We start from the raw sequence: 17,248 nt of genomic DNA, 5'->3' as shown, positions 1-17,248 counted from the left end.
TTTTATTTGTAAAACCCACAGCTGGCTGCTGAAAAAATCAGTCTAAGGGACTTGTATGGCCCTCATCATCTCAGTATCTGAGTACCTCAATCTAATGTGTTTATCCTCAGAACACCCGCTATTCCCATTTTACAGATGGGGTGCTGAGGCAGAGAGTGTAACTGACTTGCACAATGTCACATGGGAAGTCTATGGCAGAGCGGGGAATTGAACACAAATCTCCCAAACCTCAGACCAGTATCCTAACTATCAGACTGTTGTTCTCACCACTATAGCCCTTATTACTGACAGCCCTAGAAGGCAGTCAAGGTCACATCATGTCAGAGTTAGAAGAGAACCAGTCTTCAAAGGATCTCACCAGCAGCACTTTCTTATGCAGCAGTAAGTATCTTTTTGGAGGTATCGCTGGTGGTGATCTCCAAGAGGCATGAGGGTTGTCTGAGGGAGGGACAGGCAACCGACAGATCTTCCCCATGTGCCACATCAAGAACTCAGCTCCCCCATGCTACTGGAAAATATTGTTCCAAAAAGCATTTGCTAAAGCATTAAGCATGAAAGCTAACTATTCTTTTTCTCAAAATTATGATTGGTAATAAAAATTAGTTTCAAAATGAAGTGGAATCCACAAATATTTCTGCATGCAAGTGACAATGGATGCTTGTTTTATGCAATCCATTTATATATAATGTAGACTTTCAAAGTGAACAAAAATTTGGATGAGACGACTACATTATGAATGGACATTCTTCTCTGCCATTTTAGATTTTTAAAGATGAGATTTTAGAGATTTGTTTGAGCATAGGGGTAGCTTCCATCGTATCTTAGTGTCTCTATTATGCCAGACCCAAGTCTGATCCACTTAGTCATATTGCCTCCCAGATTGTGCTCAGTATATGTTTTGGTCACCTCATATAATTTAACCACTAAACAACACTGTCTTCTTAGAACCAGGGATAGGCAGTGGGGAGCTGCTGGAACCTTTCATTGCTACTTGTAGCTACATACCACAGCAAAGATGCAGCCTGCCTTTCATTGCAGCATGCAGCTACACATAGCCTATGCAAGCCACAAGTGTAAACAAGAAACAGTCTTACAGCACTGAGTGAGTAGTCAACCCCAGCTTTCACACAATGGAAATGGAACCCAACTGTCCAGGATCTCTGCTGTACTCAGATGTACTGTGGACTGACCTGCAGATTGAGCCTTCAAGTCTCCTGCAATAGGAAAGGTTTTAGTTTGTTCTTTTGCAGCTTTGGTGGGGAAAATGTACAGACACAGTTATAAACTGGAGAGAGAGGGACCTTCCCAGCCACACGAGGCAGTGAACGTGTGGGTATGTTACATACCTTCTACTGTCTCATGTTTTAAAAACATGCCTCCTTGTCGGAAATCAGACATTTCAAATGAAAAAGGGAAATAGAGGCTATATAAGCCATTGAACAATACCAAAGCATAAACTAGAGCTTTGGCATGCAAAGAACTGAACATAGTGTGTGGTACCAGGAAGTTTGTTAGAGTATGTGGAAACAGACCTAATTGCTCACAAATAAAAACAAGCCTAGTACGTAAAAGATAGCAGCAGGCATTGCAACACACTGCCTGATACTCAGCTAGCCAGGTAAGAAAAAACAGGGCAATTGGGACCACATGTTTCTTGATAGCTGCTGGTCTGTACATTTGGTTCCATGAAGGGATTTGCACAAGCCGTATTGGTCACTGTTTTTCTTGATGGTTCCAGGCTCAGCGCAGATGCTTATGTATTCTACAAATGAGGATATGCCGAGCCAGTTTTCACAGGAGAACAAATACTTATGAACACGTCAGTGAAAGGGTTTAAAAGAAAAGTAATATAAATTTGTGAAAAATAAAATTTAGAAGAGGATCACTTGTTGAAGAACACGGATACCGTAAAGGTAACTTTTCATTCTCCTCTGGACCCCACCTCAGAGGACTGACCTCTTCAGTAATCCATTTTAACTCCATCTGTTGTGTAGTTTGTTTTGCTATTTCTTCTCCTTTTATACCGTCACATGTTTGAAGTCGGTTTCCCATTATTTGGACCTTCTGTATACTCCATTTATATATCCAAATATAAATTAAATGCATACAGTTGAGCATAGCTATCAGACACTAACAATGAATCTGTAAGGTCTCACTAGACACTTCATTTCCTTGCTACCAGTCATTCTGTTAGTGGCACAAATATTGAACATAAACATGCACAGCTAAAATACATGATTATATTACCATCAGCCATGGAAAATATTTTTTCAAGTGCTGCGTGCAGTACAATGAGTTATTATCTAATAATATTTTAATACCGACAAAACATTTGGTTTCTTTCTTACAATTTTAAAATCTTAAATTCACTTTACTCTTACGTAAGGTTGAAAACAATCTGTGTTCTTCTCATTCACATTAGAATGAAAGGAAAACTAGGGTATTTTGTCACTTTACTTGCAACCCAGGTATTGTAAAGTACTATTAACCATTTGCTGCACTGCCAACCCCAAGCTTTCAAAAATCTTGATTTTAAAACATTGGATTATTTTTATTTGCATTCAGGTTACTGAGCCTATAGGGTGCACACTGTTCATATATTCAGGCTTTTCTCCATTACCTTGGACTCCATTGTCAGCAATATGCAAGTGTCATATATCTTCTTCACCATATATAAATTACTACCACCAAGATGGCCCAGTGCTTGGATGAGATCAACTCGTGGTTTTTCAGTCCAATGAAGGGAGAGGTTATGTTTGGAGACAGAGGAAAGCTCTTTAATTTGCAGGCACAGTGCATTCTCCGTTGGGTGAAGATGCAAACCTACAATTTGTCAATTCATTCCTTAGGTTTAGGAGTGTTCCTGGATTCCTTGCTGATGCTAAGTTAGCTCGTAGCATCTGCAAGTAATGCTTTCTATCATCTCTTTTTGGTAAGGAAACTCTATCCTTTCCAGGCAGATGATTAACAGGCCTCAGTTATACACACCTTCCTTGCCTCCCATACAGCAGATCAGTACACCTTTGCATCGGCAATCAGGAAACTTCAAGTAGTGTACTGAATGTTCCAGTGTGTCTGTTCAGCTACACAGGATATCATAAGCATATCAGACCTGTCATCTGTTTTGCGTATTGTCTTCCCATAGAATACTGAGTTAAGTTCAAGGTCTCAGTCCTTACCTTCAAGTCATAGATTGCACCGCCCAGGATGTCTGAAGGATCACCTAAAGTTCCAGGATGAAGACCATGGTTAACAACTCTGCTCCCCAGACTCTTTGTATCACACAAGCAAAATTAGTCTGGTAGACAAGCTTTTGAGAGCCAACCCAAGACTTCCACAGGAACAAAAGCCAATCATAAATCTTACCATCTGCCACTCTGAGTGGATAGCATGCTGCTTTGATCTTGCCATCTTTCATATAAACACATTGAAGCATGTACTTTAAAAAAAAAAACCCTACCAAACAAAACAGTATAGTACACACACAATTCTACCCCTTTAGGAGAGAATGAGAAAGAAAGGACAAACCACACATAACAGATGTAAGTTGTATTGCTTAGTGTACGACTGGAAGCCACCTAGATACTACCATGATGACTGTGGTATAAGATCTGAATAAAACAGTATGGGCTAGAAACCTTTTTTAAAAAGGAGAGCTGAATTCTTGTGTCATCGCTTCCCTTAAGAGCTGGGTCTTTATGAAAACACCAACTATTGCAAGACTCCATAACAATAGCAAGAGTTGGCTACACTGCATTTGTAGTACTTTCTTAGAAAGATCATATTTCACTTTTGAGCTGCGGTTTCTCTGGTAACATTGAGAGTTGCCTTGCAGATTTACTGCAGTCTGGATGCCCATTCTGTTACCTCAGTTTTCCCTATTGTTGCTGGGCAGGGATTGGAAGTTTTGGGACAGGAGGAAGAATCTCAAATAGTCTTGAAGCTTGCTTTGATTTATGATGAACAGGGATGTAGTAATCCAGATTGTGAGGTGGGAATGTAATTGCCATCATTTTTCACAAATATAGTTGCATGCACAGAAAGAAGGCTCAATTTAGCAACCAACTTAAAACTTGTAAAGGTGTGATTTTTTTCAGAGGTGCTGAGCATGTGCAGGTCCCAGTGACCTGAGTCAGAGGTTTAGGTATTCAGCTGCTACAGAAATCAGGCCATAAGTTTTCAAAGTGACTTAGTAGCAAAATAAGAAATATTTATTTCACTAAATCTTATAGTAATTGTCATTTAAGTAAATACTGTGCATGTGTACACATTAAAATCCTCAACCTACAGATTCTTAAACGTTCAATAAAGATGAACATCTAGTAAGCTTAACATGACATGTTATGTTGTAATGCTGATTTTTAAAGCACAGTTAGAATGACTCACTGTATATTAATCAACACTGCTGCACAGATGTAGCAAAGGACATTAAAATTTACCATTTTAATACACGGTTTACTCAAACGAGAATTTTTAAAATACAGTTAAGTCATAAGATGGTCTTGTTTAAAGCATAAGATAGAGAACCAGGAGATCTGTGCTCTCTTCTCAGCTCTGACATAGATATCATTGTGACCTTGAGCAAGTTTTATGCCTGACTGTACAAGTGTATTCTGAGGTTGAAATAATTACATGTGTGAAGTACTTTGGTTCCTCATTAGAAGGTGCTGTAGGAGCAGTGTCATAAAGTTTGTTTTAAAAATAATTTGGCTTTATGTGGCTCAGCCATTTGCACTGGAGAATAGAGCAGGATTTCTTGATAATATCAACTGACCTTCTCTCCAGCCAACCAACTCAAGAACCTGTTGCAGGAACCAGCACTGCCCACTAAGGGCACTCTTCCTGAGGTGTACTGCCATATTGGTTCATTGTTGCAGCAGGGTAACTTAGAGGTGTGCAGTGCCCTCCTGGCCCCCACCGTGTGATCTCATGTTCACAAGTAAAGCCATTGTATTAAAAAGAATTCTGAACCGGATCGTACAGTGGAACCTCAGAGTTACGAACTGACCAGTCAACCACAAACCTTATTTGAAACCGGAAGTACGCAGTCAGGCACCAGCAGAGAGAGAGACACAAAAACACACATGTACAGTACTGTTAAACGTAAACTACTAAAATGTAAAGGGAAAGCAGCGTTTTTCTTCTGCATAGTAAAGTTTCAAAGCTGTATTAAGTCAATGTTAAGAAGCAGACTGTAATATTGCTTGCTTCCTTTTTGTGTACTAATCTATTGAAATTATATTACAATTGTGACAGAAGTCTGAAAAGATATATAGTGCATTAACTTAATACAGTTTTTTAAAAGCTGCATTTCTAGGAAAATGAAGGTTTTATTTTGCAAACTTTCAAGCTACAAAACACTGATTCTTGAATCTTAGGACATTTTTTATTAAACATGATAAATACTGATCTCGTGTTTTAGCATTTGTGTAACAACAAATCTTACATTTTAAGGTAATGTTTCAGTCCTACACTGAAAATTGTTCATATTAACCAGAGGGAAGGGATGGTAGTCTTCAAGAGACTCGCTGAAAGTGAGGGACACAGTAACAAATGGAGCTGTCATAGCAGTATTTTCCTTCTTCAATCACACCCTTTTTCTCTTTAATAAGTCCACTAGTTCTTTTTGTCTCTTCAGTTTTAGAAACTGAAGTAGTTTATATTGTTGTGAAACTTTTTGCTATGTATCAATGTTTGGACCAAATCCTGACCCCACTGTGTTTGATGAAGGACTTGGTCCTTTATTTGTTCTAGATATTATTTTAAACATCACAGTGTAAATGAGGGAGAGAGTTTAAAAGGCCTAAAGGGTGGTTTGGTGCCCAATTCCCATTGAGAGGTGTCTGTGTTGCCTTTTTTTTTTTTTTAATCCTTTGAAATAAGATATGTCAAGCAGTTCAGGCCGAAACATTAAATTTTATATACCAGTATATTCTTTTGGACAAAACATGGTAGTAAAATGTTTGCACTCAGTCATTTCATTTTAATTTAAAAATTCCGTTGCAGTATCTAGAACCCATATGTTTCTGTATTGGCTAGTCCAGTAAAACCAAAAAGTTAGATTAATCTATTTTCATTGTCTAAGCTGTATGCAGTGCAAAAAAAAAACCCCAAAACAAAAACCCTAAATGGTGAAAAGTTAAACAGGTTTTAGGCTTAAACTTTTTTTCGTACCAGTACATTAGATTATTAATACATTTTTTTAACCTGACATTGTCCCTTACATTTAAAAAAAGGGTCAGGGTTATGACTTTATAGTACAATATTCCAGTTTATATTAGTTCTGCTTTAAAGCGTGGGTCCGCTTGCCCAGATTCTTCACATCATCACCAATATTAAAAATTTTCAGAACAATATTCAACTCTGTTGCTTCTGTTTATCCCATTGTATTCAGCTGAGAATTAACAGTTTTGTTGGTATGTTAGGCCATGTCTGCACTACAAATTTTGGTTGATGCAGATAAATTGGCTTAAAGCTGCTGCAGTTAGTCTATCACTTGTGCGTGTGCATACTTGGCTCCTTTTGTCAGTGGTGCATACGCTCATCAGAAGTGCTTGTATTGATGCACGGTGCAGTGCACCATGGATAGATTTGCTAGTGTGCAACCTGCCACCGTCCAGTGCACTGTTTTTTGGCAAAGTTTTGGCAATGCATGGTGGAGCAGAAACAAGTTGTGCTGGGGTGGCTGGGAGCAAGAGGTCAGCTTCTCAGTGTGCAACTGTCTCCATGCCATAATGTCTTCTATATCAAAGGTTCTCAACCTTTTTCTTTCTGAGCCGCACCCCCGCCCCCAACATACTATTAAAAAAAACTCCACGGCCCACTTGTGCCACAATAACTGGTTTTCTGCATATAAAAGCCAAGGCTGATGATAGGGGGTAGCAAGCAGGGCAATTGCCTGGGGCCCTCAAGAAGCTACATTGCTCAGGTTTCAGCTTCAGTCCTGAGTGACTGGGCTGGCCCTGCTTGGAGGGCCCCCCCCCCCAAAACCTGCTCAAGGCCCCCTAGGGGGTCCTGGACTCCAGGCTGAGAACTACTGATCTATATCCTATAATTTTCATGTCTTTTTCAAAATCATACAAATGTGTACGGCCCTCCTTACTATTCACCATCTCTGACAGCATCATGTAGCCTGCACAGCTTTGAACTGTTGTCATGAATGTTGCAAGCACAGGACATACAATCCTCTGAGATTTGCAGAGTCGCAAGAAGAACCAAATCAGTGGAACACAACTTTTTGGAGGTTGGTGGTGGTGTTCACAGAGCAGCTCAGATAGTGGTGTGCTGCTTCTGGGTCTGAGAAACAAGCACTGACTGGTGGGATCGCATCGTAATGCAGGCTTGGAATGAAGATCAGTGACTGCAGAACTTTTGGATGCACAAGCACACATTCCTGGATCTGTGTGCCAGGCTCACCCCAGCCATCCAGCACAGGGACACCAGAATGAGAGCTACGCTGATAGTGGAGAAGCAAGTGGCAATTGCACTGTGGAAACTTGCAATGCAATTTTGCTGCCAATCAGTCGGAAGTTATTTTGGAGTTGGAAAATCCGTTATGTAGGTCATTGTAATGCAAGTGTGCAGGGCCATTAATTGCCTTCTGCTATGTAGGATTGTATGTCCCGGCAATGTGCAGGATATAGTGGATGTATGAACAGCAGTGGGGTTCCTGAACTGTAGTGGAGCAATAGACGGCATGCATGTCTCTATTTTGGCACCAGACCACCTTGTCACAGAGTAAATCAACAGAAAAGGCTACTTTTATCTGGTTATGCAAGCATTAGTGGACCCCTGGGGACGCTTCACAGGCATCGATGTGGGCTGATCAGGGAAGGTGCATGATGCTCACATCTTTAAGAACATAAGATTTTCAGAAAACTACAAGCAGGGACTTTCTTTCCTGACTGGATTTCCATTGGGAATGTTGAAATTCTAATAGTGATCTTGGGGGACCCAGCCTATCCCTTGCTCCCCTGGTTCAGCTTATGACAGCACCGAGGTTCAACTATCACCTCAGCAGGTGCAGAATGACAGTTGAATGTGCTTTTGGTGGATTGAGGGGTCACTAGCATTGTTTGTCCACAAAATTGGATCTCAGTGACACAAATATCCCAATGGCTATAGCTGACTGCTGTGTCCTGCATAATATCTATGAAGCAAAAGGGGAAAAGTTTTCACCGAGGTGGAGCAGCTGTCTGGGATATTAAGAGAGCTCAATACGGAGCTATATGACTCAGGGAGGCTTTGAAAGAGCACTTCAGCAGTGAGCCACTGTAATTCATTGTGGTGTACTCTGCTTTACCTGGCCCTGCTGTTTTGTGGCCTATTAGGGATTACTTGGTGTACGTGTATAAATATAACCCTGTCGATGCATCTATTAATTTTTGCTTGTCACTGATCCTACGACTTGCCACACTGTACAGTAACAAGTGATTGGTTGCTTTCAGAACGGCTAGGGCACTCGGCAGCGTATATTTTGAACCAATAAAGAGGAATTATGTTCAAAGCAATAGAATTTTAATGTGTAACAAAATCAATGAAGAGAAAAATCCATGAAGTTTTTAAGCAAATAGATTAAACTTAATACATTAATACAACAGAACTTATGAAGGGGAAAGAACATTCATATCCATTGTAGCTACACATACACCAACCTTTCACAGATCATTGTATGTGAAACTGTGGTTCTTTCATGTCCCATGGCATGGTGGGGATAGTGCAGTAGCCCCTGAGGCCATGTGGAATGAGGAGGGACACTAGGGAGGTGCTGCAATGGAGTTCTCCATGGACTGCAGAGAGAGGTGAGCTTGGGATTGTTAAACTTGTAGGTCCACCAGAGTCTGCAGCAGCTGTTTGCTTCCCTGGTGGATCTCCTTCTTCTTTCCCTGCTGGGACTCCTGGGGCCTATCTCCAGGCTGTCTGCATTGTTCAAACTCCAGGCCTGGTACTCACGGTCTGATGCAGCACTGGCTTGCTCTCTCTAGTGTGTGTGTGTTTGTTTTTTTTATTAAGATATATTTGAGTATCTGTGCACCATGTTGAATAAGGACATCCTTTCAATTCTAAAGTGTCACAGTACGGGAATCCATAGTCAAGGCCTGGTGTCCCATGCAGCACATTAGATCTAAACTTTATATGTTCAGGATCCAGAATTTCTTCTTTGAGTGCTCTCATGTAAATTCCATTCTAGGTGTGTGTGCGCCCATGTGCACAGTCATTGGAGATTTTTGCCTTAGCGGTATCTGTAGGGTCAGCTGTGGTGCCCCCTTGAGGGCCGCGCCCATGTGCTGGTATAGAGGTGCCGCCGACCCTATATCCTCTCAGTTCCTTCTTACTGCCCATGATAGTTGGTCGAAGCAACTTGTCTTGCAATCGCAAGAGCATTAGTGGTTCTTCAACAGCCCATTGTTTGTCGTCTTTGTATATAGTTTAGGTACTTAATTAGCCTTTAAGTTAAGTGTTAGGTAGTTTGGTAGTTGGAGGCCCGGCTGGGACTTTGCACCAGAACGGGGCATGCCTCACTCTCCCAGCTTCAAACCATGCTCATCATGTAACAGGCCGATGGCTATTAATGACCCTCAGGACAGTTGTCTGAAGTGCTTGGGGGAGTTCCATAGAAAGGACAAGTGTAGAATCAATAATAATTTTTGCCCTAGAACCCAAAAGGAGCGGGATATCCACTTGAGGGTCCTCCTCATAGAGGCTGCACTTCGTGCTGCACTTCGTTCTGCATCAGAGCCCTCCCGCTCGGATCCCATGCCGAGCACCTTGGCATCGGTGTGGAGCACACTGCCAGCACCAGGCTCTGCCCAGCACTGTTCCCCCTTGCTGGTGCTGAAGAAGCAAGAAAAGAAGAAAAGCCTCTGACACTGGAAGGGAAAGGGGTCTTGGGCAAAGGACTTGTCAGGCCATGTGCCTGCCTTGGGGCTTCACAGGAGTACCTGTGAAGTCTGAACCCCCAGCCCAGCCAGGGATCTGCCTCTGACTCCCGGGAGTGGCAGGGGACCCGGGCTTCTCCTAGGGCCCTTGTTGCTCGAAGCAGCCCCAGCGGCTAAAGAACAAGCAGGCCAACCAGCACTGCAGACACTTTGTCAGGCGCCTGACTTGGCTAAAGCCCCAGTGCCTAAGGGCAAGCCAGGCATGGAACCGCTCCATAGGGCAGTGGAGCAGCCTCAATCCTCGGAACGCAGGCGTAGATCCCCATCTCCACAGCCTAGAACCCTGGCACCACATTCTTGGTCTCCGGTCAGAAGGCCCACAATGCTCTTCCCCCTATGAGATATGGGACACCGGAGTTGAGGCACCCATTCTTGTACTACCAGTACCGGTAAGCTTCCCATCAAAGATCTCCACAGCGCAAGTCACCCTCGCCCAGACGGTCCCCACTGGGGCGAAATCGCTCTTAGTCGTGGCACTGGTCTCCATTCCACCGGCTCTGTTTGTCAGGCAGACACCGATCCTCGCCTTGCTGGTCGCTGACCAGGGTCAATTGGCAGACTCAGGCATCGACGGCTCCACTCTGGTCGCTGGAAGAACAATGGTTGGACTTGGATTGGGAGTTCAGCCCCTTACCAAGAAGGGGTGATTCGCTGCTGATCCGCGAAGCTGGTGCAGCGCCTGCAGTGACAGCACACCAGCAGGGACATCAGCCTGTTCAATGGCCGTACTGCTGATTCCATATTCCCACCCGTCCTCCCTGGTTGCCTCAGACAAACTACCGCTGACACCGGAGTCTGAACATGGTACTGAATCTGACATGGAGGCAGCACATCGGACTCCAGCACCTAAGGAGCCATCCCCAGAGAAGGAAGGGGAACCCGCCCCTCCCCCAGCGGTGCACTCCTCCTCCTCGTCTCTGGACAAAGTGGTGGCAGGTCCCTCCCAAATGGGCAATCCCCCACCAGGCCCTCCTTAAAATGGTGGCTACCAACTTGAACTTAAAAATTGAGGAGATTGCGGAGGAGTCCAACAACCTCTTTAATGTTGTATCTTCCTCCACCCCGGCCTGGGTTGTCCTATTTGGGTGTTCCAGAAGCCAAGAAGGCCAGAAGCAGTCATTTTGAGGGTGGGCTTGAAGATACACCCTCCCACTCTTTCCTCGACTGCCTCTGCCCCTTCTGGTCGGCCTGATCTCAGCTGATCTCAGACCGTTGTGTGCTTGAAGTAATATCCTCAGGTTATACCCTGCAGTTCGTGGCTGACCCTCCCTCCCACCCCACTTCCCCATCCCTCTTCAGGGATCCTTTTCATGAGCAACTCCTTATCCAAGAGGTTAAGAATCTCCTGCGCCTTCCTCTCCTTCCTAATCCTGAAAGAAAAAGGGGGCCTTTAAGTTAAGTGCATGTAAGGCCATCATCTCACCACCGCTCATGCTTGTCTGCGATTATTGGGCCCCATGGCGGCATGCGCTTAGGTGGTCCGACACGTGTGGCACCGTCTCAGGCCCCTGCAGGTGTGGCTGGCATCGGTCTACATCCCCAACAGACACAGCATGGACTGGGTGGTGAGGGTCCCAGACCACATACTAAAAGAACCAGGAGTATTTGTGGCACCCTAGAGACTAACTTAGTCGTTCACCTGGTGGCAGAATCCTGCATTGGTGTTGGAGAGAGTTTCCTTTGCAGCTCCGTCTCTGTTGGTGACTCTTATCCCTGATGCCTCAGACCTGGGGTGGAGAGCCCACCTGGGCAATCTCAACACTCAAGGGTGATGGTCGAGTCACGATTGCTCCCTACACGTCAATGTCAGGGAGCTCAGAGTGGTTCGCCTGGTCTGCCAAGACTTCCTACCTCACATAAAAAGCAGGGCGGTCCAGGTCCTGATAGACAATACAGCGGCTATGTTCTGCATCAAAAAGCAAGGCGGAGCCAGATAGTCAGCCCTTTGCCAAGAAGCTCTCCAGCTCTGGGACTTCTGTGTAAAACCCGGCATTCATCTCGTAGCTGCACATCTCCCCAGGGCCAGGAACGATTTGGCAGATCACCTCAGCAGGACCTTCTCATCTCATCACAAGTGGTCCCTCCATCTGGAAGTGGTCAGTATCATCCCCCAGAGGTGGGGAACTCCCCAGGTGGACCTGTTCGCATCCAGGTAGAACAGGAAATGCCACATTTGCTGCTTGATTCAGGGATCGACAGAGGCGTCCTGTCAGACGCTTTCCTACTCCCGTGGTCGGGGGCTCTGTTGTACGCCTTTCCCCAGTGCTATTAATTCACAGGGTTGTCATGAAGATCAAGCAGGACAGGGCGATGGTGGTCCTCATAGCGCCAGCTTGGTCACGCCAGCACTGGTTCAGCACGTTTCTGAACCTCTTGGTGGCTGCTCCATTATAGCTACTGCTCAGGCCACACCTGCTGTCCCAAAATCACAGCAGTCTTCTTAGTCCAAACCTGGCAGTGCTGCACCTGATGGCTTGGCTGCTGCGTGGTTAAATGCAGAGGAGCAGGAGTGCTTGGCCAGTGTCCAACAGGCCCAGTTGGGCAGCAGAAAGCCCTCCACGAAAACAACCTACCTGGCCAAAAGGAAACAGTTTGCTTCTTGGACCTCTGATAAAGGTATTCAGCCTAAATGGGCCTCTCTGCAGTTAATCCTGGACTACTTTCTGCATCTCAAGCTCCAAGGCCTGTCCCTTTCATCTACCAAGGTCCACTTGGCCGCTATCTTGACTTTCCATCAGCTGCTTGAAGGTAGGTCGGTTTTTGCCCAGGACATGACTGCCAGGTTCCTCAAGGGCCTCGAGCGCCTCTACACTCACATCAGGAAACCTGTCCCTCCATGGGATCTGAATCTTGTGCTGTCGTGGCTCACCCCTTCGAGCCTCTGGCTTTCTGCTCTCTCCTTCACCTTTCCTGGAAGGTCACGTTCTTGGTTGCAATAGCATCTGCCTGCTGGGTCTCTGAGATTAAGGCACTTATCTCGGAATTGCCCTATATGCCTTTTACAAAGACAAGATCCTGCTGCAGCCTTACCCAACTTTCCTGCCCAAGGTGGTCTCACAGTTTCATATAGGCCAAGACATTTACTTACCTGTCTTTTTCCAAAGTCACATAAGTCAAAGGAGCGTACGTTGCATTCCCTAGACGTTAGAAGGGCGCTAGCCTTCTACATTGAAAGGACCAAGCAATTCTGCAAGTCGACACAATTGTTTGTCGCCAACAGGGTAAAAGGTCATCCACTGTCTGCTCAAAGAATTTCTTCTTGGATCACTGCTTGCATTTGCTGCTGCCACGATCAGGCACAGGTGTCACCTCCAGCAATTGTCATTGTCCACTCAGCCAGGGCACAAGCCTCTTCGGCAGCTTTCCTAGCCCAAGTGCCTATCCAGGACATCTGTAGGGTGGCCACCTAGTCGTCTGTCCACACGTTCACGTCCTATTATGCACTTACCCAGCAGGCCTGGGACAATGCTGGCTTTGGTAGAGCAGTACTACAAGCTGCTAAACTATGAACTCTGAGCCCACCTCCATTGATAATGCTTGTGAGTCGCCTAAAATGGAATTGACATGAGCAAGCACTCAAAGAAATAAAAATGCTTACCTACCTTTTATAACTGTTCTTCGAGATGTGTTGCTCATGTCCATTCCATTGCTTGCCCTCCTACCCCTGTGTCAGAGTTGCTGGTAAGAAGGAACTGAGAAGTCATAGGAATAGTGGTGCATGTGCGCCGGATACTGCTAAGGCAAAAATCTCCGTGTGTGCACGCACACATCTAGAATGAAATGAGCAACACATCTCGAAAAACAGTTACGAATGGTAGGTAACAGTTTTTTATATGGTGCTACTTCCCACCCCCACTTTCCTTTTATTTGGAGCTCTCCAGTTTATACCAACATCACTTTAGTCATAAGAACAAAAGGACAGGGAGGAACCTAAGAGTCCCACTATAGCATACTGTAAGAGTGGGAGGAGTTGTGGCTGATCACCAATTAATATTTCTCTGAGCCATTGTTTCAGTCTTTTTGTATTACTGTGCTTTGTATTGGTATCTCATTAATCTGCTTGTTGTGCAGATTTTATTTTAAAGAGAGCCTCAAAGATACTATAAAATCGAAAGGATAATTTTGATGGAACTTTCACTTAATCTATTGAGCAATTAGGAAAATTTCATCTTGGTATGACCTGCTGCATAGTAAAACCAGATTTCAAAGACTTGATTATTGGCATTCTTCATCTAGAAATTTCTAGAAGACTTTACAATATACATTGATATATTAGTGCTCCCAGTGTATTTCAATAGAATTTTTAAGAACAGAATTATTGTCTTCAAACCTCATGTAGTTACTACTGTTAAAAATATTAAACCAAAGGCAAATTGACTACGTTCAGTAGTATTTGAAGAGTAATTACAGCATAAGTAATCTTTGTTTAGTGTGTTAGAAACAGAATGATTTATTTGGGAAAGTCCTCTTACATGCTTTTAAAAATATATAAAATGTAAATTTAGTTCTAGTTAATTTCAAACATGGTGAATCTGAAAGCAACACCAGCTATTCTCAGAAACACTTCTCCTTTCTGTCTGTGCACTATGGCCTCTTTGAGTATGTCTACACAGTGATAAGATCTGTGGCACAGCCACGACTACCCCAGGTCAGCTGATTCAGGCTCGGATTGCAAGCCTATAAAATTGCAGTGTAGGTGTTCAGGCTTGGGCTGGTGTCCGGGCTCTGGCACCCTCCCCCCTTGTGACTCCAGCCTGAGACTGAATGTCTATACTGCAGTTTTGTAGCCCGAGCCCCATGAACCCAAGTCCGCTGACCCATGCCAGCCCGCAGGCCTTTTATTGTAATGTGGACATACGTTTAGGGTTAAGTTTCAGCTTTGTTCTGACTCTTGCTGGTATACAAACTCTTATCGGGGGAAGAAAGTGCACATGAGCACCCCCACACCTTGAACAGTGCTGGGGAACAATATTATCACGTGGTGCATCAGTCTGGAAGTAGAGTTGACCATCAACAAAATGGTGAAACTGCTTATTCACACAGTGCTATCAGAGGCACAAAATAAAGTGGGGGGGAAAAGGTGTTTCTCCAATCTTGGGGTCATTTCTAACAATAATAAGTACAACATTTTCCATTAGTAAGGAAATTTCAAATTGACAGTGTCCTTCTAATTTCTCCTTGAGAATAGGATAAGGTTTTAGTAGAACAGTCCTCTCAAATTGAAATAAAAGCAGTCTGAGATCAGAGTTTGAAACACTATTTAAATTATATCTACGATAGTTTTCTTCCTTTGAAATGCTAAGTACATATTTAAAAAAAATCCCAATCCCCAGAAATGGCAGATGTAGCTGTACAATTGGAGGGTTAGGTCACTAAAAATTATTGCTTGTGCACATACAGAAGATGTCTGTCAACTATATAAAAGCATTACCAAGGTAACACTTTATTGGAATCATATACTTCATTTGAAAATCAGATGTAACATGTTTTATCCAGTAAAGTTGTGTGTGTGTGTGTGTATGTCTGTGTACACATTATTGTAACCAGAGATTCTGTTAATACTATTAGAGCTGTTGCCCCCTGGACTGAAATTTCCTCCTTTTTAAAGAATACCTGATGTATTTTGAGTCTGACTTTTTCACATGCTCAGGGTCTAACTGATGACCTTATTCAGGGTTGGGAAGAAATGTTTCCCCAGGTCAGATTGACAAGGGACCAAGGGTTTTTTAGCCTTCTGTGGCATGAGGCAGGGGTCACTTGCTAGGATCATCTGGGTATATCTCACTAAATCAGTTCCTTGCTATTTATGGGGCCTCAGGGACTGGTGCACCTCAGTCCCTCCTGTTCTCTATCAGTGGCACACAATAGTCTCCTTAGAGCTGTAAAACTTTGGTCTAATTCTGGTTGTTTGGCTTGCTGTGGGGTGGCATTTAGTGGCCTGTGATATAGAAGTGGTCAGACTAGATGTTCTAGTGATCCCACCCTGGCCTTAAACTCTGATTGTGACTCTGAAGTCTCCTAAATTAATCAGTTTACTAAATAATGTACAATTGTTGCTTTCTTATTACAATATCCTTTTTAAAACATCCTTCTCCTTTCTATTGTAGGTCCAGTTGTTTATGTCTTGGACCTTGCAGATCGGCTGATCTCAAAATCATGTCCATTTGCAGCAGCAGGAATAATGGTGGGCTCGATCTACTGGACAGCTGTCACCTATGGAGCTGTGACAGTGATGCAGGTTCAAATTCACTTTTTTCTTACGTTACTACTTCTGAAATTTTCTTAAAATTCTCTTAGTTGACTTTTTTCCTTTTGTATTTTAAAACTGGTGATAGTTTAAAGCTGAAACAGCCACAGCTTTAGAAATACACATCCAGCTGAGTGTGACACAGAGTAACCAGTGTTATCTATTCTTTAGTTCAGAAGCAATGATTTCTTGACACATGAAAGGACTGTAAAAGCACTGTTGGTAGAAGATTCTAAAACAGTAGCCTGATACTGATGTGTACAACAGGGATTCCAGCTATCTTATTTTAACTTACATCAAGCGAACTTTTTGACCATTTCCATCATCATCATCATGACAAGTCATAGAGGGATGTGGCTTCCTTGCAGATTCAGCACTATCCACATCAGTGTCTGGCTAGGTCCTTAAGATGGTCTGGCCATGTATTCTATTTATGTCTAGACTTGGTCATTTTGGTTTTATTCAAACTTTTCTAATGGTGATGGAACTTACAATGTGAATTTTTTATTTGTAATTGTTGGGTTTGGGTCCAAAGTCATTTAAAAAAATTCAGAGCACTGGAAAACTGGAGGATTGGATGGCTTATAGGGTTAGTAATAGAATATTGAGCCTTTTGAGTTGCCTGCTCAAATCCAGTGTGCATGGTCAATAGTGACTGAAAGCTGTTATTGCTGATGGCTGTTTTCCCTTTGTGAAATAAGTTGTTCTTGGCCTCAGTCTGTTTCCTACAGAAAAGGTGTCATCTATAAAATTAGCAATAATTGGAAGTCTATAAAGAGGCCATTGATTAAGCAGACACGAAAACAAAACTTCATATTTACCTATGGAATCCTTCCTCTTTACAATTGAGATGTGGTGGAAAGACAAGACAACTTGGAAAATCCTGCTTTACCACTGCCTTTGTTGTACAAAGAGAACTTAAATCACTTTCCAGAGTAGAATTGCACTTTATGTAAAACAACAAACTCCTAGCATATTGAGGGGTTCCATGTTTACTTTCTCCCAGTGACTCCACATCAAATGTAGTCATTAAAAGTAAAAAGCTGTTTCTTTTATAACTGCC

The 17,248-nt window shown here is 43.4% G+C and overlaps 1 protein-coding gene across 2 annotated transcripts in view; it reads left to right on the top strand.

Annotated features, from left to right (window-relative positions):
* The window catches only part of MARCHF5 (membrane associated ring-CH-type finger 5), a 59,104-nt gene that overhangs the window by 29,463 nt on the left and 12,393 nt on the right, over positions 1 to 17,248 (top strand). For both annotated transcript variants that reach the window (XM_045023063.1, XM_045023064.1), the window contains one exon: positions 16,046 to 16,176. In XM_045023063.1, the coding sequence (XP_044878998.1) occupies positions 16,046 to 16,176 (131 nt within the window). The remainder of the gene's footprint in view (positions 1 to 16,045; positions 16,177 to 17,248) is intronic.

Source organism: Mauremys mutica, chromosome 7 (genome assembly GCF_020497125.1).
Source record: "Mauremys mutica isolate MM-2020 ecotype Southern chromosome 7, ASM2049712v1, whole genome shotgun sequence".
NCBI classification, from domain to species: domain Eukaryota; kingdom Metazoa; phylum Chordata; order Testudines; family Geoemydidae; genus Mauremys; species Mauremys mutica.
This window is presented reverse-complemented; position numbering and strand designations above follow the sequence as displayed.